This window comes from Electrona antarctica, assembly GCF_951216825.1.
Source record: "Electrona antarctica genome assembly, chromosome: 6".
NCBI classification, from domain to species: Eukaryota; Metazoa; Chordata; class Actinopteri; order Myctophiformes; family Myctophidae; genus Electrona; species Electrona antarctica.
Genome location: NC_136811.1, coordinates 43,851,268 through 43,874,459, shown reverse-complemented (window position 1 = coordinate 43,874,459; position 23,192 = coordinate 43,851,268). Strand labels below are relative to the sequence as shown.

The window sequence follows — 23,192 nt, the reverse complement described above, 5'->3', positions numbered from 1 at the left end:
AGTCTCGAAGTTGGAACAGTTTGCTCATAGTTCTCTGGGTGTGTTTGTTTGGTTCCACACGTGATAGTTCTGCAGGTCTGGATCTAATTAGCTCCCTTGTTCGTGGATCAATTTTCAGTGTTAGTCATCAGGAAAGAAGTTATTCATTCTGATGTTAGATATATGGTATTAAAGCCACAGAAACAGCCAGCACAGGCACAGCTTATCATAAGATACAACTCATCTTGTATACATTAACTTAAGGCCTAATAATTTAGGCCATCATTAATATGTAATGATCACGTTCTAACTGCATCCACAACAAAGAATCATAAAATACAGAGGCCAGAATACAGTGTGTCTCTAGATGAAGACACCACTTTAATCTAAACTCACATATACACACAGCTGCAGTACCATCACAACAGATGACCACTCCACACTATTTTACTAACTCACTGCTGACACCTACTGTCTGCTATCAGTCATTGTCAGCCAGCTTTGATAACCATCTGTACAGACAAGATTTACCATACTGGATTCCTGAAATTCCTATCAACACTTCATATGTCTGTAGCCTTGATGTGCTGTAGCTGTGTTTTATGATGTTGTCAATCAAATATTGTTTATACAAAATCATATTCAAGATAAGCTTTTTTTTTGTACAGAGACCTAAGTCACTAGGGTATCCATGGTATGTTGGCTAATTGAATAGCTGTCACCAGAATCAGCCACACCCTAGGACGGTGTCAGTCTTGTTTAAATGAGGCATCTATCAGTAATAGCCATGTGGATACCAGGTGCATTTTGATCAAGCTGGTCACATTAACTGGTATCTGGAAACATTGCTTCTAAGCTCCTTTTCCAGAAAACAAGTGTCTCCCAAGTGTGAGATTCCAAGGACACGCTCAAACCACTTTGTCGGAGACGTTTACTGTACCAATGGACAAAGGGCGCCTGTGACATTGTGTCACTGACATTTGATTACTGATGAATGAAGCGGGTTGTGCGCCCTCAAACAAAAGCAGTACAACAAGTAGAGTTTGTAATGAGCCTGATGCGGCATTTAAAGTCTACCCACCACACATGGCACCAGGGGCTATTAGAGCAAGTCATATCCCAGACATGCCATTTAGTTTCTCCAGTCTGTATTTCCATCTCTGAAAGTATGCCCAGTGCATTTTTGTGTAATTCATCAAATGCTAGCTATACTCTCCAGCGTGGTCCCTTTCATTACAGCAGAACATGATTGTTTCTTTTCTGGTTGCCGTGACTCACCCCAGACCAATCTCAAATCTGTTAGCCTAAATTACGAGCCTGACCTTCCCAAGGTGAAAAAAACAACCAGGGGACGGAGTCCTGTTAGACGTGTGCCCTCTATCAATAGCCTGTGTTGTGGCTCGGCAGATAGCCGCCGTTGCTGTGTGGGGCTGGCAATCTAGCCACTGTTTTGCTCAAAACAAAGTTAACCAGTCTAGCTGCTTAGGGTATCTCTTACTGCTGACCCTACTATACCTTTGAAATACCATCTAAAGTTCTACTGGACGCATCATGAGATGATATTTCAGGATAGAGGAATAGAGAAATTGAATGTAGAGAAACTAACTAGCATAGATTAGCCTGGCTAAATAGCTACAGTACATAGCATAATGTATAGTATAGTGTATTATTAACTCTGACAGTGTAAAATGGACACAAATGTACCCATTTGTACACTTCCAGAGAAAAATTAGTATCTTCCCGTGTACACAGTGTACGGGGCCCTAGCTGTGTATAATTCTCCAACAACAGAGTGTTAACTGGCACTATGTATTGCCTCTCGCTGGCATCCACAGAGGAAAAAGGCTGCTGCAAGCAGCTTTAATTGCCGTCCAGTAGAATCTAATGAGCTCTGGCTGGCCAGCGCCAGAGAATGTGTGGGTAAACTGCTGTAGCTAATAGAACCATCTGCTGCCCACTGTAGGCACAACGCACAGATCGATAACATATGGCTTATATTGAGGATTTGGCCAAGAGTGATTGGGATGTCAGTCATTTCCCATGGTGCATTTCTAATGTCGGTCCTAACTCCTATGTCAACACACCGCAGAGGCTTTGTGGTTTGACTAATAAAAGTTGCATGCTGGAAGATTGTTTAGCTTTGTGAGCTTTATATAAGTGGAAACACGCAAACGCGTGCACATACACATACTGTAACGCACACATTCCCGCCCCCCCACTGACGTCTTCCACACATGTTAGAGATTCTGCAGTGTGTTTATACTTATTTCAAAGCTCAACCTATAGCGTTTTGACTTTTACCACGACCCTCCAGTGTGGTGTCTTTCCTCGGGAGATGTATAACACACTGTCTGCCAGTTCATGATCGATTATTAACGGGAGAGCAGGACCTCAGGAAGATTTACTGTATATCGTAACCACTCCCATATTAGGAGCCTAGGTTAGGTTTCTGTGGCATAAGTGAGCCCATGAGGAATCTCTTTCACAGGGCTCAAGTTTAGAATACCTTATGGGCGATAAGGGCAAACATGAAAGATGAATGGATTGTGGCAGTAGGTCATGGGTTCATGCAGACATGTGAGTATGCCAGCAGTGAATGTATGCCATGGCATGAACCTCTCGGAAGCCCCCACCTGGTGTCATTGTATAGCTCGCCTGCGCTGCACATCCGAATGCACATCCGAACTCTGTGCCCACATTTCATACCTGTTCAGGAGAAGAGACTAGGGCCAGCTGTTCTCCTCCAGAAACTGAAAAAACATACTTAACATTACAGTGAAATGGCATGTACTGTATTGTCTGTCAACACTGCAATTTACAGTGCCATATGCATAAGGTCGAACGGTGCTATTGTTAGAATATGTAGTCCATTACCGGGCTCCCAAAAGCAATCGGGGATGAGCATTAAGGGAGGTCTGGGCCTCACACCCTGCTAAAACATCCTCCGCCCATCTATCATTCACTACAACAGGAGTTCCACTACTGACATCCAACCAGGTCAAATTGTGCGTTTCTTTCTTCGTGCTGAAAGATTACAGTTCAACTTCATCCATTATTCCTTAATCCTTATGTGTTTTTTTTATTATCTCCTTCCTCTGTTGCTATCATTTGTTTCTGTTTCGATTCAGTTCCAACGTTTTTCCTCTAATGACATCCGATTCACAATCTCAGACACAAACGAGTAAGCTATGTACCGTATGGCACCAATGTGCTTTCTGGCACAGCAGGATTTAGGTGATGAGTCTATTGTAAGTATGTGCTGACAGTATATTATGACTCTGCCATATGGTCATCATGCTCTATCTCACTCGGAGTGCTCTCAGATGGTGTCGGATCAGTGTCTTGGCCAGGTGGAGACCTGTGACCTAATCTCACAGAATACGTCCCAACGTCATTGCTCAACGAGGGGGGAGAGTTTGCCTGCGTTTCCCTGGGAATCTCCAGGGACAACGTGCAGCCAAGTGGCCGCCAGTGAGCTTCCATCAGTTGCTAAGTCTGACACTGTGTGATCATCTGGTGGATATTTATAACTTGCATGCAGCTCCAGCCCTCTCCCCCGGACCACACTCCCCTCTCAGCCCCCGGGACCCTGCCCCCTTGTCAGTCTGCCGCCCCTCTCCCCCCCTGCCCTAGCAAACGGTTAGGCCAGCAAAGAGTACACTGACAAGAAGAGGGGCAACAGCCAACAGGGCAGTGGAGAGTGAGTGAGCAAACAGGAGCCTCTTCTTTTCCCTCCATTCCCCCCTCATTTCAGCTCTCTCAACGGCCTCCTCTCTTTCTTCTTCCTGTCTTTTAAATGAAGATCATTCCTGGTAGGTTAACAAGAGTGGACTTACCATTGTGTGTTTATCTGTGGCCCTTGGCCTGTCTGTCATTCTGGCTATCTGTTTTTAGTTTTCTTAAATTATTGCTGACGCATTGATTTTTGGCAGACACATGTGTGTGGAATGTTTTATGTGCTTATATTAAGAATATCGTTGGCTGGCTTCTTTTAAGGTTTCTTTAGCCTATGTGTTGCTAAGGCTGCCTGTCGCCGACCCTCTACCTTTAAAACGTGTCCTGCTGTCCTTCCAGTCAGACTGACATCTGATAGACATGTGCATCAACAACAAGCGGGTGTGACTTAAAGAAAGACATGTGCTTGTGTGTGTGTGTGTGTGTGTGTGTGTGTGTGTGTGTGTGTGTGTGTGTGTGTGTGTGTGTGTGTGTGTGTGTGTGCGTGTGCTTGTGCTTGTGCGTGTGTGTGTGTGTGTGATGGCTCGCTATGGTTGTCTTGGCTATTTGCGATAGCTGTAAAAGCAGGGCCACCTGTTATTATCTCGCACAAGCAGTGGGCATCTGTGAAAGGCCTGTTTGTTGTTGTTGATGTTGCGTGGTGGGAGGCGAGAACAAACATTATAATGTTAGGGTATCCCAGTGACACGCCACCCATGGAGTCTTGTGTGGCAGCGCAAAATGGGGGCATACATGTATGTTACCCTACGGGTACGCGGAGGAACTACAGGGGGTGCATGAGAGAATGTGGACAAATGTTATATTTACTATTACTGTTATGTTTAATGATAATAACACCTCCTGATCTGAACGGGTTCAACCAAATTAAATCAAAAACGTGATTAGTAAAACTGTTGCTGAAAGAAAGCAATTCTTGCTTACTGCTTGCTGTTTTATTTTGAACATATTGACTGTATTATTTTGAACATATTGACATCAAAACTGGACTTACTTAAATGTTTTGGCCAACGTTTAATTAAATCTTGACACTTGAGAGGCACTAATTGCTCTTTCACTCCATTTCCTTTTTAAGTTGAAAAGGTGTGTTATCATTCATTCATAGCATCATTATGCTAGTTATGGTTTTCTAAGCAAAATGTTGTTCTCGAGTAAAGGGAGTACTTGGATTGAGAAATGAGGGAAAGAGTAAAGAGTAGAAAGGGTACTGAAGCCAAAAGCACTTGAGAACAACTGGTGTATGGCAATGTGGTCCAAGAAACTAGATGACTTTCCTATCTCTGAGTTAGTTGTTTTGACTTGAGATATTAATTTCAGTACATGTTGCAATCACAGTGTGATTTAATAGGAGGTAACTATCTGGGGATGAGTAAGAGCTGGGCTGGGATGGGAGGATTTCACCAGAGCGATGGATGTTTAACATAGTTGTTGGGGCTAGGTCAAAAACAAACATGGCTCACCTACGGTACAGTGTGCTTGTGTGGGCTGTTTGACACATGCCAGAACACTTCATAACAATAAGTAAAATGAAAGGTTATTATTACACTTTAATTTCTGTGGAAACATGTCATCTACAGTAGCTCCGACTGGTTGGACAGACTGTGAAAGTTATCAAATCCATAAGCATAAGCAGGAAGGAATATACTGTATTTTTATGTGGTAAAGATCCCCAGGAAACATGAACTATAGCTGATATTATCACATTAGTCAGAGGTACATCAAATAAAGGTGGCCTTACACTAGCCGATAATCGGGCATTTTTGACGCTCGGGGGGTGCCCGACCGCTCAAAGTGCGATCGGGATCGGCCCGATCCACATCAAGAATGTTTGATATTTGCTCTGTCCCGCTCCGATTATCCTGTAGTGTGTGGTGCTATCAGATTTCAGATTGAAAAAAATCGGCTAGTGTAAGGCCACTTTAACTCAGTAGGAAAAAGGAGGAAATGCCTTTATTTATTAAAAGGCAACTGCCAATATATTTCGACCTTGGAAGGTCTTCGTCGGAGCGATAAGTGAAACAATCAAGCTGTGAACTGGAACCTCAACATTCTCTTTTCAGAAATTAAAACTTGAAAAAGAAGGAGGAGTAGTAGTGGAATCTCAGAAACGTTTTCGTTAATCCAGATGAATATATGCTGTGCCAATCATATGTGTTTGAAGAGTGCCACGTGAACACTGTGACTAGATAGGCTAATAATGAAGTCTGACAAGCCCATTGTGAGTGGAGTGTACTGTAAACACTCTGACACACTGACATTTAATCACACAGACGTGACGGATACTCCTCTGTACGTTAGGTGGACAATACTGAACACTGGCTCTGCCAACAAGGTCCAGAAGAAGCAGAAAGGGAAATCCAGTAAATCCAGTAAATAGTTCCAGGGTGGAGAAAACGGGGGGAATTCTAAAGAGTCGAATGGCATGTCCTTTTTTTAAATTCCTTGCTCGTCCCCTTAGTCATACTGCCCCACCCGCCCAACCTCGCTCCCCTTTCACCCGATGCCCCCCACCTGTCGTCGCAGCCAAATCTTGTCCCTTCGCTTATCAAGGTCCTAATGCCGGCAAGCCCCCCAGGACACGCACTCCCCGCCCTGGTGGTTTTGGGGCACATAATCACCCTCATCGCAGTCTGGCGCTTGAGAAAAAACAACAGGCAAGGTAAGAGATGCAGGATGCATTATGGGATGAAAACTGACCTTTAGGTTCCCATGGAGAGGGAATGCAGTTGATCAACTGGAAGCTGTGTGAGCCAATATTCTCCTCCTCCTTCCTCTCTCTCTCTCTCTCTCTCTCTCTCTCTCTCTCTGTCATCTGCCCTGTTGGTGGTTAACTCTATACTGTCTGTAGTTTTGTGCTGACACATAGTATTATTATATTTTTGGTGTCGTATAACCCCTTAAGGGATGGGTCTTGGGACAAGACATGAAAATATGAATTAATTAATTAATTAATTCATTCATTCATTCATTCATTCATTCATTCATTCATTCATTCATGTGTTCATTCGTTCATTCATTTATTCATTCAAACAGGCCTAGTGGTTGGAGATGGCTGTAATACACAGTGTACTTTTCTGGTGTGACTCATAGCAGTAAATCAACTTTCATAAATGACAAATGTAGCACTAGCATACAGTAATATACACCTACCCAGGCCACACGTCTTCATGATTTGACATGATGATTTGATACCTCAGAGATGTACAGTAGCCAGTGAAGATACCACCACTTGTTTCTCATGCCAATGCGACGTACTGCCTGGATATTAAAGTGACTGCCAAAGGGATTAGCCTTAATAACTGAGACTGCACAGTAGGCCTCCAACTTTGTCTAGCATTTGTGTGACCTGAAAGTGACAGTCTGGTATGGCAGCCCCCCCCACCCCACCCATAGCCGGTCTCTTCTGCACCTTACACACGTACCCAAACGTCCACCGACCACTTTTTGTTGCATAAAAGAGGAAGTCGAGTGCTGGTTCCCAATGTGTCTACTGTCTAGTCACGTTTGCTCTGTCTTGATGTGACACACATCAAGACGTTTGTGTGATTGTGTATTTTTGAGACAGGGCGTCTATAGTGTGTGTTTAATTTAAACACTGTGTGTAGGTGATGGCACAGACTAGTGCACCTGTCAGGGTGGAGACTGTCCCAGTACCAGGACCTGCCGCACCCTGAAATGTCAGACAAAAGTTCAGAGAGAGATGAATGCACAGGTGTGCCCGTCCGTTCAACAGTAACACTTTGATCTCTGTCTGTGAGACATGAGTGCCCAGGGAAAGCAATAGGATCTCACACTGTTAATGGCTTTATTTTTAGATTCTGCGTATGATTACTATTATTATTAGATTATTCTCTAATCTCTAGGCATGAAAATGCTACCAAACTTGCCTTCATAAGACTCTGTGTTGGCTCGGTGCACAGTTAATTTGAAATAAGTTCAACATTCTGTCAAATCAATTAGCATTTAAAATTCAATGATAACAACAACAGAAAGTGTGGAATGAAATTCAGTGTGTTAGAAAATTATCGAAATTATCAAAAAATTAATGTCAAGTATTATGATTTATAGTAATTGGATTGAACAATCCAGACCACTGGTAAGGTCCTTTAAGACTAGTATTACATGTAGGCTTTCCTTGATGATATCTTGACACTAGTTGATATGTGCTCTTCCTCATGTTGAACAAGATCTATCAGTTGTGCATCAGCTGTATCAGCTGTCCATTTTCACTGGCACTATTTCAGCACGATGACAGCCCTGTCCCCCGTCCCCTCACTACCACCTCAGCTAAAGGCGTCAGTTATCGCAACGAGGAGCATCCGGATCACACGCTAGACTAGAGTCTATGGGGGGTTTCACCATCTTCTCACTGTGAGAGCTTAGCACGTAGTCAGGTATACTGTGTTGCGCTGGTGGTCCCAAAGGTGAGAACATGGACACATACACATGCACACTCCTTTGACCCTGTTGAAACGAGGTCAGCTAAAAGGTTGTGAGGAAAGGGGAGTGGTTAAGTAAAACTGTAAACACTCTCTCTTTCGCACAAAAGTTGCACCACTCTGCATTCTGTCCGTGACCTCTGACCTCTCGGTCAGTGTTTGTTTGCCATGTTCCCAGGTAGCCATACATGGCATGTTGCCCCTGGGGGTACGCTAGCTAAATATACCGGATTCTTTTTTATAATATGCTCAGCTCCTGTGCGTGTCTTTGTAAACGCATGCTCGTTGAAGGGTATTATTATAAAGCGTGGGTTTTAAAGCCAGGCTTTTAATGGCCTGTTAGATTGCTTTGCATAACTGGCTGGGGAGGGATTTTCCTAGCTAGTTTTCTCAGGCAACACAAGTTGAGCAGGTGCACTACTTGGCTAAATCAAGCTCACATTCTTGCTCATCGCCCTCACAGAATGTTTGTGGATAAAGAATGTGTCAAGTCACTTATAAATTGCCACCAAAGTGCAACTTCCTGTTTGAGTTACAAAGGCCAATGATCCTATTGTATGATGACCATATGTTGTCAGCTCTCAACATCAACAATCGTTCCCCGGTTGTCTCAAAGACATTTTTTTTAATAGCCGATCTACAAGCTCACTATGCATTTTGAGCTATTGTCATTCATTGTCATTTTTGACAGCCATTTTTGAAAGTCGTTAAATATATAAAAAATACCTTTATCCAAAATAAGCAGAAGTTCCCAGGTTCGATACCCGACCTCTGCAATCAGTGCAATGTGTTGAGGTGTCCCCGGGCAAGACACTTACTGTAAACCCTAATGTGTTGAGGTGTCCCCGGGCAAGACACTTACTGTAAACCCTAATGTGTTGAGGTGTCCCCGGGCAAGACACTTACTGTAAACCCTAATGTGTTGAGGTGTCCCCGGGCAAGACACTTACTGTAAACCCTAATGTGTTGAGGTGTCCCCAGGCAAGACACTTACTGTAAACCCTAATGTGTTGAGGTGTCCCCGGGCAAGACACTTACTGTAAACCCTAATGTGTTGAGGTGTCCCCGGGCAAGACACTTACTGTAAACCCTAATGTGTTGAGGTGTCCCTGGGCAAGACACTTACTGTAAACCCTAATTGCTCCCTCCCTGCACTCCTATGTGGGCTGGGTGAAGCTATTATTATTCATTAATATCGGTCATTCGTCATCTATTGTTGGTCTGTACTAGTAGTTACAGTAAGTGGTTTGGGCCTGGCCTACGGAAAGAAGTGTGTGCTTCCTGGAAACAACCACAGCTCCTGCTCCGGAGGCATGCGGGCATTCGGTGAGGCATTCAGTGGGGGAGGGCAGCAATTGAATTCACCAGTGTATAATTTTAATCATGCCAGGAACTGTGCGTATATTCGAAACAACCCATGTCCTCCATGCTGCATTGGCACAGCAGACATAACAGAACGCTCCAGAATTTCTAAATAAACAGTGAACACATGCACCAGGAGTACATAGGGGACCCAGGGGGGAACATATACTGTATCCGCTGCATTTTGTGGTTGAGATTATTGTTTTTTTTTCTGGCCTCTGGGCCCATAGAAACACATCCGGTCCTATAATGGAGGTGTATTTATAGACCTCTTGAATCCATCTGGGGATTTCTCAGTCCCTTGGTCCACTGCGCTGACATCAACACTGTTTACTTTCATGCGCCATGTGTTTTGTGTAGCTGTTGCTGTTTCTCAGTCTGTCCCACTGGGGTTTGGGTAAACCCAGGGACGGCAGTATCTGAGGGGGTACGAGAGGCCGGCTGGTAATCAGAAGGTCACCGGTTTGCCCAGTACAGTATATGTGCCGGAAGTGTCCCTGAGCAAGACACTTAACCCCTATTTCTTTTCCAAATGTTAGCCCCAGGATATGGAAGCTATAGGTTAAAAGTGGATAATAAAGGTCTTAAAAGGGTATCTTTGAGAAACAAAGAAAAGGTCCCGCACACTGTCAGACACTTGCCAAAATGTTGCTCTTTATTAGGTCGACGTTTTGGTCGATTAGACCTTCATCAGGACAGACAATAATAAAGGTCTGCCTTTCCTTTATTCTACTGAGATCTACTGAGAATGTTCTTACTGTAAATCTTTGGATACTACCCTTTCATCATCTCTCCGAAGTGTACATTCTTATGACTGAAAGGGCTTGATTATATGTTCCTTTACAACGGTTGGCTGGTAATAACATGATTGACAGGCTAATGACACAAAGCATGCATCTACCAGCTGAGCAGTTTAAACCTGCAGATATGTGTCCATATCAGGCATGACGGGACCCAAAGCCTCGCCTGGTGGCATCCGGGACAGAGGTCAGTCTGATGTAAAAGGAGTAGACAGGTCACTGTCCCTTTTAAATGTGACCTAGGTTCTGTTCAGCAGCCTCGCCTGTGACCTGTCATAAAGTTTCACCTCCTAAAGTTGACTGGCGTTGGTCAGTGTGTGTGACCGCCCACGTAGGCCATTCCATCGGCTAGATTATAAATCTGCACTGAAATAACAGGGTGTTATTACATGCATTGCTATAGTGATGGATTGATGTTTGTGGTTTGTTTATCCTTCAGTGATTTTCCAGGTTACGTCGGTAACACTGAAAACTTGAGATGAAACAAAATGTATTGATTTATATTAACTCAACCTATCCTATATTTCTTGTGAATCACTACCTCTTTATTTTAGTTGGATCGAGATTTTCTTATTTTGTATTTTTGTAAGTTTCCCTCCACTGAGTAGGCCTTCATTTGTAATTATGCACATTAGTTGGAGAGCTGAAGCGGTTTGTGTAAAGTAAATTATGTAGTTTGTTGGTCTTATGTGGAATACAACTTTCCGATTGGTTTGAAGATGCAATGAGGATCTAGCCTGCATTTCTTCAGGGCTCATTAAACCTGAAGTAATAACATTGTGACTAAGAAGTCCTGTCAAATATCTCACCTCTTTGTCAACTTGTGCCAAATGCTCACACTTGAGCAATATGCACAATGCAATTGTTTATTTTCTTTTTCTTTTGATCATGATGAACTTGCCTAAGCAACAGTATTATTGAATTCATTTATTTTGTATTTATTTTTTACTTGTTTGCTTTATCTAAACTGAGAAAACCCGTTGGGACCATGGTCTCATTTGCGATGGTGTGCTGTTACAAGCAAATCATACAATCACATAAAACACAACCATATAGAAATAGCAGTTATATAAAAGTATAACCATATATTCATCATCAGTCAAATCATGAAAAACTATCATGTATAAATCAGCCTATATCGGTACACTTAATGGCAACATTATTTAGAACACAACAGGCTGGAACTTCAAAATCCTTTATAATATGTTTGGATTCTCACAATGTGATGAAGGCATCCAATTTGAAGGTCTTTGGAATGCTTTCCATGGAGCACAATGACTAGGTGAAGTTGAGGGTCAGGTTGCTGTGATGACACAGGTGTGGTGATTTTACATTGGACGAAAAAAAGGCAGGGCTTCCACGCAACTGTCACCTGTGAGAAAGTGTTTTTTAATGGCCCAGGACCAGCTGGCACATGTTGTCAGTAGCACACGTGTGCTCCAGGGGACTATGGGACTACAACCACCAGCATCTTAAAGGGACCTGTTGCTCGCGTTCCCACGGGAATAATGGCAGCCGCGGAAATACCTGATGCTTCTACCGATAATACGTTGGTGTATGCCGCGCGTACTTTTGGAATGACATATGAGCGGCCGGATTATCTCCATGAGATAAGCTATGCAGAACGAAGCAGATATTTGTATAGTAAAATGTGTTGTGCAGGTGAGTTGACCAATATGGATATGGGGAGGAGTTACACACAGCGTGGACAATGGGAGTGAGATACAGTAGTAGATTAGATTTTGTTCTCGCCGTTCACTTTCATTCATAGTTAATCTCTTACTTACTTATTTTTATCTAACAGTATTGCTGTATGCCAGATTGACTATTATAAGTTGTTTTTTTGTACACTTGTTCTCAGCAGTAATTATTCACACTTTACTATATTCTTATTGTCTGTCCAATTTGTAATACTTAACTACACCAGTTGTGTCTGAAGATACTAAGAAGTATTTCAAATAGAAGTGGTCCAGTATAGGTTAGTGTAAAAATGTATATGGTGTTATATTTGTAGTCATAGTATATAGTATATTTGTAAGTCATAGTTAACAATATTGACCTGCTGTTATTGAGTAACTAACCAGATAGGAATTAATGTCTTGGCCATAACTCGTTAAATTTACAGATTATTTGTATAGTGAAGGTAGTGAGCAGCAATTTCCAGGGTTTTATTGACTTTCGGAGCTATTTAGGAGTTGTTTCAGTACCACTTTTCACAATCTACTGTCACCCTATAACCCTTTACACTTTAATTGTCTACATTACTCAATCATGACACACAATAAAGGTGCACTTAAGGGGCGACTCACACGGTCGCAACAGATTGATGTATGCTTGTTGTATGAGATGTATAGCTGATGCAAGCTTGCAATGCATTTCCAATTGGAGTCACATGGTTTGACACAACATTTGTGTTGTATGAGGGCGAGGGGGGCAGTCGAAACACAGCCGAAAGCCATACAACAGCTTGTAGTCCAAAATGTTGTATCAAACCATGGGGGCCATTGGGGTGGCCATGACACTTACATCTTGCTTACATCTAGCATGCATCAATGTTGTATGCTAGATTGAAAGGTGTGAGTGAGGCCTAAGGCGAAACAGTCGAAACACAGCCGAAAGCCGTCGGGGCTTTCGGCTGTGTTTCGACTGCCCCCCTCCCCCTCATACAACACAAATGTTGTGTCAAACCATGTGACTCCCATTGGAAATGCATTGGGGCAAGATGTATCACACCCTTTGTATACAACAAGCATACATCAATCTGTTGCGACCGTGTGAGTCGGCCCTAAGTACAATTTTGAGGTATTTGTACTTGAGTATTTCCAATTTCCAGTACTTTTACCTCTACTCCACTACATTTCAGATCCAAATATTGTACTTTTACAATATTTACTCCACTTTTACTCCACTATATTTATGTGAAAACTTTAGTTACTAGTTACTTTGTAGATTTGTATTATTATTACAAATCAAACTTCAATTTATATACATATATTTTGGTTATTTGAAAATAGCCGATCTACAAGCTCACAATGTGTGTCGCTATTTTCAAAATATCTTTATACCTTTGAAAACATGAAACTGGATATTCTGCACGGCAAGTACTTTTACTTTTGGTACTTTAAGTACATTTTGATATCAATACTTTAGTACTTTTACTCAAGTACATTTTGATTACCGGGCTTTTACTTGTATTTCTATATTGCAGTATTGATACTTTTACTTAAGTAACAAATATGACTACTTTTTCCACCACTGTCTATTGCAAGGTATACTGTATACTAGTCTCAGTTCAGTTCCAATCTTAAACACACCATCTGGATTTGCTGCTAGGGCTTTGGCACAACCTACTGGTCAGAAATTATAATGCCATATTTTCTCCCTTTTAGAAAGAAGTATAGTGTGGTGGTGGTGGTGGTGGTGGTGGTGGTGTCTTCTGTTCTGTGTCTTCCTTTCCCCATGATGTCTGTGATTCATGAGAGACTCCAAAGACTCACCCTGTGTCTAAAAATACTCCCATGCGTAAGAGAGGACTAACCCTGCTCCCAGCACACCAGCTACTGTGTGTTTAGGGACGTTGCTACAGCAACACTTCTCAAGTTCCCCTTTTTCCACATTTACAAGGTCCTTTCAAACTCATGAATAAGACCATATGGAACTGGGTTTTTAACGGAAAGGAGATTTGAATGGAACTCTAGGGGGAATGGGAGGCCTATGCAAAAGGCAAATGAATAAAGGCTGGTATCTTCCATAGCTCTATGAATTTCTTGAGGGAATAATACAAGCACCTTTATGATCCATGTAGCTGCAGTTTGACAAGCTCACCCATAGAGGGAGGTTGGGTGTCATATTTAGTTTTCTGTGTCACAGAGGACGGGATCCGAATGCATTTGCATTGCAGCCAAATGAAAGCTGAGCGAGACAACAATGGTGAGGTCCCAGATGTGGGACATTCCGTAGAGGCTTGTGGAGCTGTTTGTGGCTCAATTAGCTATTTTAAAACTCAGCTGTCGGAGTTCATCTAGAGGGGTTAAATTTGGTTTATGGATTCAACTTCAGCTCTTACTCAGAGCATCTAAAAAGCCTGCAGCCTGGCCGTAGCTCCATGTGGGTGATGGTGGCCAGTGTGTCAGTCTGGGGACACTGCCAACCATCCCTGTGATTATTCTTAGCTCTCAGACATCCAGTGACTCTTTCTTTTGCATGAACTGTGCCATTGTTATGTGTGTTCCTAAAAAAACCCAACAACAACATACTTTCTTAACACAATAATTTCATATATTTTGTTCATAATTTGGACTTGTATGTATCTCTTCAGAACAGGCCCAGTACATTTGAGGCAAGCAACTTGCAAGGTTGAATATCACACTCATAGCTTTTTTTAAATTGTATTTATTTTTAACCCAATTTTTTTTAAAGGAGGTTTCTTATGTGACATTGAGTTCGGTTTTTCTGTGCTATCACTGTACAGCAGTTGAGACAGTGGAATTTATATAGCACTATTCATGCACTGACTCCTCTTCCTGCACTGTCTCTGAACCACCCGTCTGACCCTCCTCTTCATCATGTTTTAACTCCCTCCTCCTTGAACTCCTTCTCCTTCTTCATCTCACATAAGAGTCATAGTCAGATGAGGTGGGTTTTAGGGTGTGTACTGGCTGTCTCTGGCTTTATTAACATTCCATTCCCTGCGGGGTGTGGCAGCCCGGCGCTTGCTTCCACTTGCTTTTACCTGAAGTGATAAAAGTGAGGGAAAGTAATGGGGGATTAAAGAAAATGAGTAAAAGATAAAGGAGGGGAAGAGAGAGAGAGGGAGGGGTGTGCACAAAGAATGAAGAAGAGACAGAGAGAGAGAGAGAGAGAGAGAGAGAGAGCACACCCTGTAACCTAACCTGTGTGTTTAAATCCTTTCTAAGGCTTTCTCCTCCCCTACAATGTATGGCGTTGTCTACCCAGCCCCTCTCTAAACCACTTAATGTCTTCAGTAACACTGGACTTATCCCAGTTGTAGATTCTTTGTTTTGCTCACTAATCTGTTTGTTGTCCATGATAATGGTAATGGTTGTTGCTTAAAAGCAGATTATTGCAGCTCTGAAACAGCCGCATGTTCTGCTATGTATATAAATTACGGAGTGATTATGGAGAGCAAGAATGGTCTCTGCACTCACTTTTAAATGGTCTCTCAACCTTTATGACAAGCTGTAGAATAGAAAATAAAATCTGGGAGGCTCCAGAGATTAGAGTTAAAGATTATTGATTTTATCTTTTATGTGAGTTCCCCAACTAACCTCTGCCCTCTTAACTGCAATGTGAATGTCTCCACTCAGGCGACCTCCTCCCTGCGCAGCAGTAAACAGCATCTGGTCATCATGTGTGTTGTGCATGGAAAATTGTTCAGTGGATTTATTGAACACAGACCAGTGATTAGAGAGACCATTTAATTGAAACGGAGCCCCCAAACTTTATGAAGCACAGGAAGTCACGACACAACCTTGTGCTGGACTATTAAAGAATAGCTGCTGTGTCTATATTTGAACGAAACAGACATTTTTGGACAGCTGTCAACGAGGACTTATAAGATCTCCTCAGGATGCATGTCTTCACACGGGATCTAGATTTTGTTTACAGTAGTTAACTGGGAAAAAATCCTCAGTTCTTAGGTTAAGCCTACTATGGGCTTAACTATACCCAGGGGCTAGTTGAGTATGGTGTGTGGTTTGTCTCTCCATGTGCCTTTAGGTCAAGACTTTCTACTTTGAAATCATACTATATTTGCTTTGGAGAAAGAAAAAAACTACACAGCAAAATGTGAAGTGTTAAATTAACTCTGAGGTTGTAAAAGTGGTCCCAGCAGGGTGCCCCTTTCTGCACTGTCCAAACCACAGTGCTCAGTCTATGACGTAACGTCAGTGTGGGAACACGCAGCCCACTGTCCCCATCATAGGAAATAGATAGAACCTCAAACTTTTCATTTACGGAGAAAACGCTGGCTTAGGAATCACACCAAACAGTTTCTGCTTTTAAGAAATATATAAATTGTCCATCTGGTTTTGATGAAGTGAGAGATGAGGGAGCGCTGTAATAAGCATGTTGAGACCTTAATGACATGTCTCTCTGGAGAAAAGAAAATATCTCATGACTAAGACGTTCCATGGTCTCTCCGTCCTCGTCTTCTCCCGCTTGGGGTTCCCCTGCAGTATTCCCCATGGTGTTGAAGTACTGTAGTGTCTCTACTGGTGGTGTCCCTGCAGGGAGGATATCGCTAAACGCTGTTCCCACCTGTGTGATCGGGACAGTTACTGTTTTTACACCTGTGTGATCGGGACAGTTATTTACACCTGTGTGATATGGGGACAGTTATTTACAGCAGCATGATGTTTGCTCTGATCTACTTCAGCAGCTACAGTACACAGGGATCTCTTCTCTTCTCTTCTCTTCTCTTCTCTTCTCTTCTCTTCTCTTCTCTTCTCTTCTCTTCTCTTCTCTTCTCTTCTCTTCTCTTCTCTTCTCTTCTCTTCTCTTCTCTTCTCTTCTCTTCTCTTCTCTTCTCTTCTCTTCTCTTCTCTTCTCTTCTCTTCTCTTCTCTTCTCTTCTCTTCTCTTCTCTTCTCTTCTCTTCGTGGCATCCACAAGTCACATTAACAGATCGGGAAAACATTCCAAAGGCCCATTAGAACCTCGTATTGCAAAGAGTGATTTGCACTATAATTAGTTGCACGCCGGTGTCACACACCAAAAATAGCCGATCTACAAGCTCAGAACATGTTGCAACACAACACTATTCTCAGTGCAAGGCGGTGTACAACCAAGTATAACAACAATGAGACATGAGACGAGACAGACCACCCTGACTCACAAATGAAATTTGGCAAGAAAGGTAATGATTTATTCCAACACGCAAATAATTCTCCCGCATGAAAATGCATAATGCATTCCCTATGCTCTAATTGCCATGAAACAAATCTGGTTAAAATCCAATTGCAACAGACATGGTGTTGAGCTGTGTGGATTCAGTTGATGTTTTACACTACATGCCTATGTTCCATAATTCATTTGGACCTACTCAGATTCCCATTTAACCACTCCTTAATTCCTCAACCTGCCTAGGCGTGGTATCACAAAGGTGTGTCTCCAGATTTGCGAACCCGGCTTTGAATGAAAGAAACATGCACGGTCGGCCACAAGTGCAAGCATGTGCACGCACGTGCGCGCGCGCACATGAACACACGCTGCTTCATGTTCATAGAGGTGCAGTGATGCTGTGCAGAGGGAGAAAGGTGTTTTTAGTTGTCCAATGATCCAGTATGATGATGATCTCAGACAGTGAGGGTAATGAGATATGAGATATGAACGCTCCTCATGTCTGGAGGATACAGATCAGTTAATACCTTCTGATGTAGCTGAGCTGTCAGCATACTGGCCTAAAAGGCACTGATTCCAGGTCCCGCACGCACGCACGCACGCACGCACGCACGCACGCACGCACGCACGCACGCACGCACGCACGCACGCACTCTGTTCATTTAAAGACTGTAGCCAGTGTAACCAATTTGTATACTCTTAGCATGGAGGGTTTTACTGTGTAGTTTGAGACCCCCCCCCCACCCCCTTTCTCTCTCTCTCTCTCTTGTTCCATCAGTGTGGTCTGTTTTGTGACATGGCTTGAAGATCCCAGCATTACTGGAGTTAACGGCTGTTTGTTTGTTATCCTTTGTTATCCCTCAGGATTAAAACAAGCCAAACACGTAGCACGATTCAAGGAATTTCATACAGAAATGCATACACAACAATGCACTACTGTAGCTTGTTCCTACTGCACTTACTCCTTGTTTTATCACTGAGGGGAGAAGGAATCTCAGAGGAATGCTGTGAATAATGAATGATTAGCCATGCAGATGCAGGTGTGTGTGTGTGCGTGCTTTGCGTTTGTGTGTCACCCTATCTATGACAACCTGGCATCTGTTAGGGAAATCCTTAATCCATGACACTCCAATAAACCAATCATCATTGCGTAGTTGTCTCTGGTGCCACCGTTATGACTTTATTATCACTTGTGACTCAGCGTGGGTGCGTGTACAGTATTCGTGTTCAAGCAAGCAGTTGCAAGTACACTGAGGTTCTGGAAGAGTTATATGCTCTTCCACAAGCTACCCTAAAGTGATTAAGAGAGTGAGAGTGTGCATGCGTGTGGGGGTGTGTGTGTGTGTGTGGCACAGCGTGCGCGCGGCGCGCCGGCCGCCACCACACCTTAGTCCCTCTCTCCCTCCTCTTCTCCCACCACTGTGACGGAGCAGGAAGGGGGCGTGGCGTACCCACAATGTCCTCCCTCCAAAGACGCCGCCACTAAATACACACTCACACATCACGTACGAGGACGGGCCGAGACTCTGTAGCCCACAGGCATCATTTACTGTTCTGCGTTTGAAAGGAGAAGTGAGGGAGGAGGAGGAGAAGGAAGAAAAAGGAAGGAAGGAAGGGCTGAACCCAGAGAGAGAGAGGGAGAGAGAGAGAGAAATCATAGGTCTGTGAAGTGCTGACTGGAGGGTGGACCACAGGACTGCATGCTTGGACTGACTGCCTCCACAGAGATACAGAGGACCGGAGACTGAGGCACACACACACACAGAGAGATTTTAGAGGGATTTGTAATCTTATCATCGTTGTTATTCTGCGAGTGTCGAGCAACACTGAGGGACAGTGACAATGAACTCTCATCAGCAGAGGTACCGGAATGTCTCCTCTGTCTCCTCCGACAGCAGCGTGGGCAGAGACAGAGTGTCCTCTGATGAAGGGTACTACCAGGGGATGCTCAAAGCCACAGACGGAAGGAAAGGTATTCACATTGATCCGAGTATACGTTTTCATTTAACTCTGGGCTGTACGGGTCCATTTGGTTGCATTTGTACACTTACCGTGCAGCTCTTTTATATAAGACATACTGTACATTGGTCAGTTTGTTTGTTGCTATTTGTGTCACGTACAGAAGGTATTTAGAGTTTACTGTTTTCTCCTGTGAGACGGGGAAAGGGAAGTATTTTATATGCCTGTAATTTCAGGTTTGGATGGTTTTCAGGTTCTGGGAACCACTAAGTCCCTAACATGTTGAAGTTGTGGCCTTAATGGTTAGGCTCTGTTATAATTATCCATCCCATGTGTCTCAGTAGTTTAACTTTCATATTCTGCTGTTGTTTTTCGCTGAAAGAATGTTTGTTAAAGTATAGTCTTCTTCTACTGCTGTCATGAGGCTTACTGTACCACTTAGATTAATTATGTCCTAATGGTAACATCATCAGGGGGAAATGCAACACATCCAATCAGGGAAACACCAAATGTGATATGATTAACAAAACAGTTGACAACCTGCTCACTTTGTATTAGAGGTGTAGTGGTATTTTGGGTTGACTTTACCTTGTTTTGCCTTTATAGCAGCATGATTGTATGTATTGCCTGTATTAGCAATTTCACCCCCCTCTAAATCTGTAATGTCAGACATTTTAAAGATGTGCATCATCATGACATGACTTAAACTGCTGACTCGGTTATAAGGGTTTGATAGATGCACCGTGGCTGTTATGAAATAAATCCTGCCCTGTGCTAGCTTGTACCATGGTTGCAGTCAAGAAGTTGGCTTCAGGCAGCTTAAACTCTTCAACCATTGTGGTTGCATGTTTGCATAGTGGGTTACTATGCAATATTTCATGGAATTGATTTACAGTTGAGGCATGGCTTGGATGCTGCAACAGAGCCGCCCACAATATTTTGCCCATTAACATGTCTCTGAAAGTCATTTGTTTTCAGTAACATTTGATGCTTGAAGTCCAGTGGACCCCATCACTCTGCATCATAACCTTTCATTCTAAAGGCCAAAGGGGTCCACAAGGAGATGTTATTCATTGCTCAAATATTAAATACTGTGACTTGAAAATAAAGAATTATAGGTAAAGGTGTAGTTGAATGGTGGATGGCAACCCTTGGGAAACATCTCAGTGTCATTAGCCAGTGGGTTCAAAAGTCACTGACCTTCCAAGCAGAAAGCATATTGACCTTATTGCTGAATGACAGGAGGTGAAAGTTCCACTTGCCTCTCTATGCGACCTGGCTTCAATAACACAATGGTCAGAAATCATTGCCAGGAATAGCCTAATCGTCCTCATGGAATGTAGCCTGAGCCTCTGGGTGCATTTTTGATTTATTAAAGCAGCAGTGAATCAATGCCCTGTGTACTGAAACTGTGGTTTTCATTGCAGGGTGTGTCGTATGGACATTTAATAAGGCAGCATGTCACGCCCGTTTCAGTCTGATAAGGCAGAGGACTTTGTGTTCCATATAGTTCTTTCAGATACAACTTGTGAATGAGCTAGATTTTTGTTGTTATGTTATGTGAGTCACCAGAATGAACCACGTGTTATGTAATTCAGAAGGACATGAAGTATTACAATAAACGCTTATATTACCATACAGGATAAAGGCTGTCTCCTCGCAAAAAGCACTCAGATCAGATAGAACTCAATGTATTGTAATAAATCGCAGGAACATGTCTTGTGGTCTGTTGCCAGTATCTACACTCTAAACCACTCATAACACAAAAGGGGGTGTGTTCAGGTGTGTTGTTTTAATGGGTGTACTCCCTAGAGGGAAGACTGTACCTTCTTATACTGTTGTCCAAAAACAATAGCCTTTCCGATCACTGATAGGGACGGCTTGATAAACACAACGTGTAATGTTTAAGAAACCATACCACAACACTTCAGCACATCCTTGTTCCTGTGAGAACCAACCTTCTTCTGTGTGTGATGGCCCTGTGATCGTGGTGAGAGAGGCATGCTCTTACACACCTTCCTAGACAACGTGGGCACATCTGCCGTGCCGACGATGAATGCGCTGTGATGCAGTGTGACTCAGCTACAGACGCGCACCGCCCAGACAGCTGTGATCATGTCTGATTCCACCCTGTGACGTCTTTGTTTCATCACATGGAGACAGATAGCACAGACACTCTTTGGCATCTTGGATAATCCGTTTTCCATTGTTTGATATTGTTTAATATATATATTTTTTAAACTCCTCTGCAGTGGTGTTAGTTACAGTGGGGCCCAGTGCAAACTAGTTACTGGCTATGAAACATGAAAGGCATGATGACTGCTTGCTCGGCTTGCAAATGTTGAGTTCAGATTTTTCCCATAGCTTTATCATCTCGTCACATGATCAAATAGAGACTTGATATTGGACAACATATTACCCAGCAATCATCCTTGGCCTTGCATATCGGTATAGCAGAACCTAAAACAACACCTAAAACATTTTTAAACCATGTCGGAAATGGGGTTAGTTTACAATTAAACTTAATTTGAACACATATGTACTTCCAAGGTGGCAATCTGAATCGCTCACAAGGGCCCATTCTCTGCTCAACATGTTGTTTTTTGTGATCATATATTTTTTCTTTATTGATATTCATTTCATAACATGTGAATGTGAAAACAAAGTAAAATAGTGAAAGTTATATTTGCAGAAAAAGCTGTCCCCCCTAAAGAAATAAACACCCCGCCCATCCCCTAGAAACGAGGCCTCCAACCCGACAGGTAAAAGGCTCTTCAAGGTTCAAAGAGACCGATTTCCACATCGCTGCCGGTGACTCCTTCACCTCATGTACACTGGATGTTGATAGGATCAAGTACACAACTAGATAATGATATGTTTGCACCACACAAATCCAGCTAGTATCTCTTGTTTGTCGGTCGGTATCTGGCCCACTGAAGGTTAAACGGATCATTATAGATGAGTTTAACAGGCAAATGAGGTGCTGTAATCTCAGACATCTCAGAGAGGAAAGCATCTCCCAAAATCTGAACAGCCTTCAAAGAACACCACCCAACACAATTTTGGAGGGGCTGTGCTCTCTATGGGCCCACCCCACCCCACCCCACCCCACCCCACTCCACTACACCGCAGGCCCCAGTGCAACGCATTGCCTGCACTGGCTATACTTACACCACTGCTCCCCTGTGCAAGCTGTGTGGTCTTATATTTGACTGACAAGTCAAAGAATACATGGTACATACTGTATGTAACCATACACACATACACACTATTTTCATCACTATTCGATCACTATACCTTTACATGTGGCTGCGTGCCATCTAGGGTGTGTGTGTGTGTGTGTGTGTGTGTGTGTGTGTGTGTGTGTGTGTGTGTGTGTGTGTGTGTGTGTGTGTGTGTGTGTGTGTGTGTGCGTGCGCGTGTGCGTGTGTGTGTGTGTGCTATCTCACAAACCGCTAGATGGCTTGGTGCCAAATGTCTGGCCAAGGAAGCACCTCAGTGCCTTTTTTCCACATGTGTGTTATATATTGTGAAATATTTAACTTTCATTTCATAATGGATGTGAATGGCACCCGGATTGAGCTGAAACTTTGCTCAGTCTCATAGTCTGAGATCCACATGGGTGCCATGATGTATTAGACCCCATCTTGTTTCTTCTTTTATCGTTTTGATTGATTGATTGATGTTATTTTCTTATAATAAAAGAGCACAGAGAAACTTTCCGACATACAAGTCAGCATCACCGAGGATGAAAACACAAGTAAGCCTTTCGGCTTATTTCCATTGCGTTTCTCAAAAAAACAACAAAGCAAAAAAACTAGCCAACATGACGAAACATCACAACAACAATGCATATAACTGACAGATATCAATACACTGACTACATAACTTCATGAGCTCTTTCTAAAATAATGTGCAATCAATACATTTTTATTTTCTTTTTTTCCCCCATGTAGGTGAAATCGTGCAGATGATTGATTGATTGATTAATTTATTAACAGATTGGAGAATTACAATACATTTTAAGCACAACTCAATACAAAACTCTTAACTGTGGACAA

At 42.8% G+C, this 23,192-nt stretch overlaps 1 protein-coding gene across 8 annotated transcripts in view; it reads left to right on the top strand.

Moving 5' to 3' along the window:
• LOC306925634 (plectin-like) overlaps positions 1–23,192 on the top strand; it is a 158,096-nt gene that overhangs the window by 80,317 nt on the left and 54,587 nt on the right. The window contains exon 1 of one of the 8 annotated variants that reach the window (XM_079504586.1): positions 3,663–3,791. The exons of the other annotated variants lie outside the window; for them this stretch is intronic. Coding sequence (XP_079360712.1) covers positions 3,776–3,791 — 16 coding nt within the window. The 5' untranslated portion in view covers positions 3,663–3,775. Of the gene's footprint in view, positions 1–3,662; positions 3,792–23,192 lie in introns of those variants that run through there. 8 annotated transcript variants of the gene reach the window in all.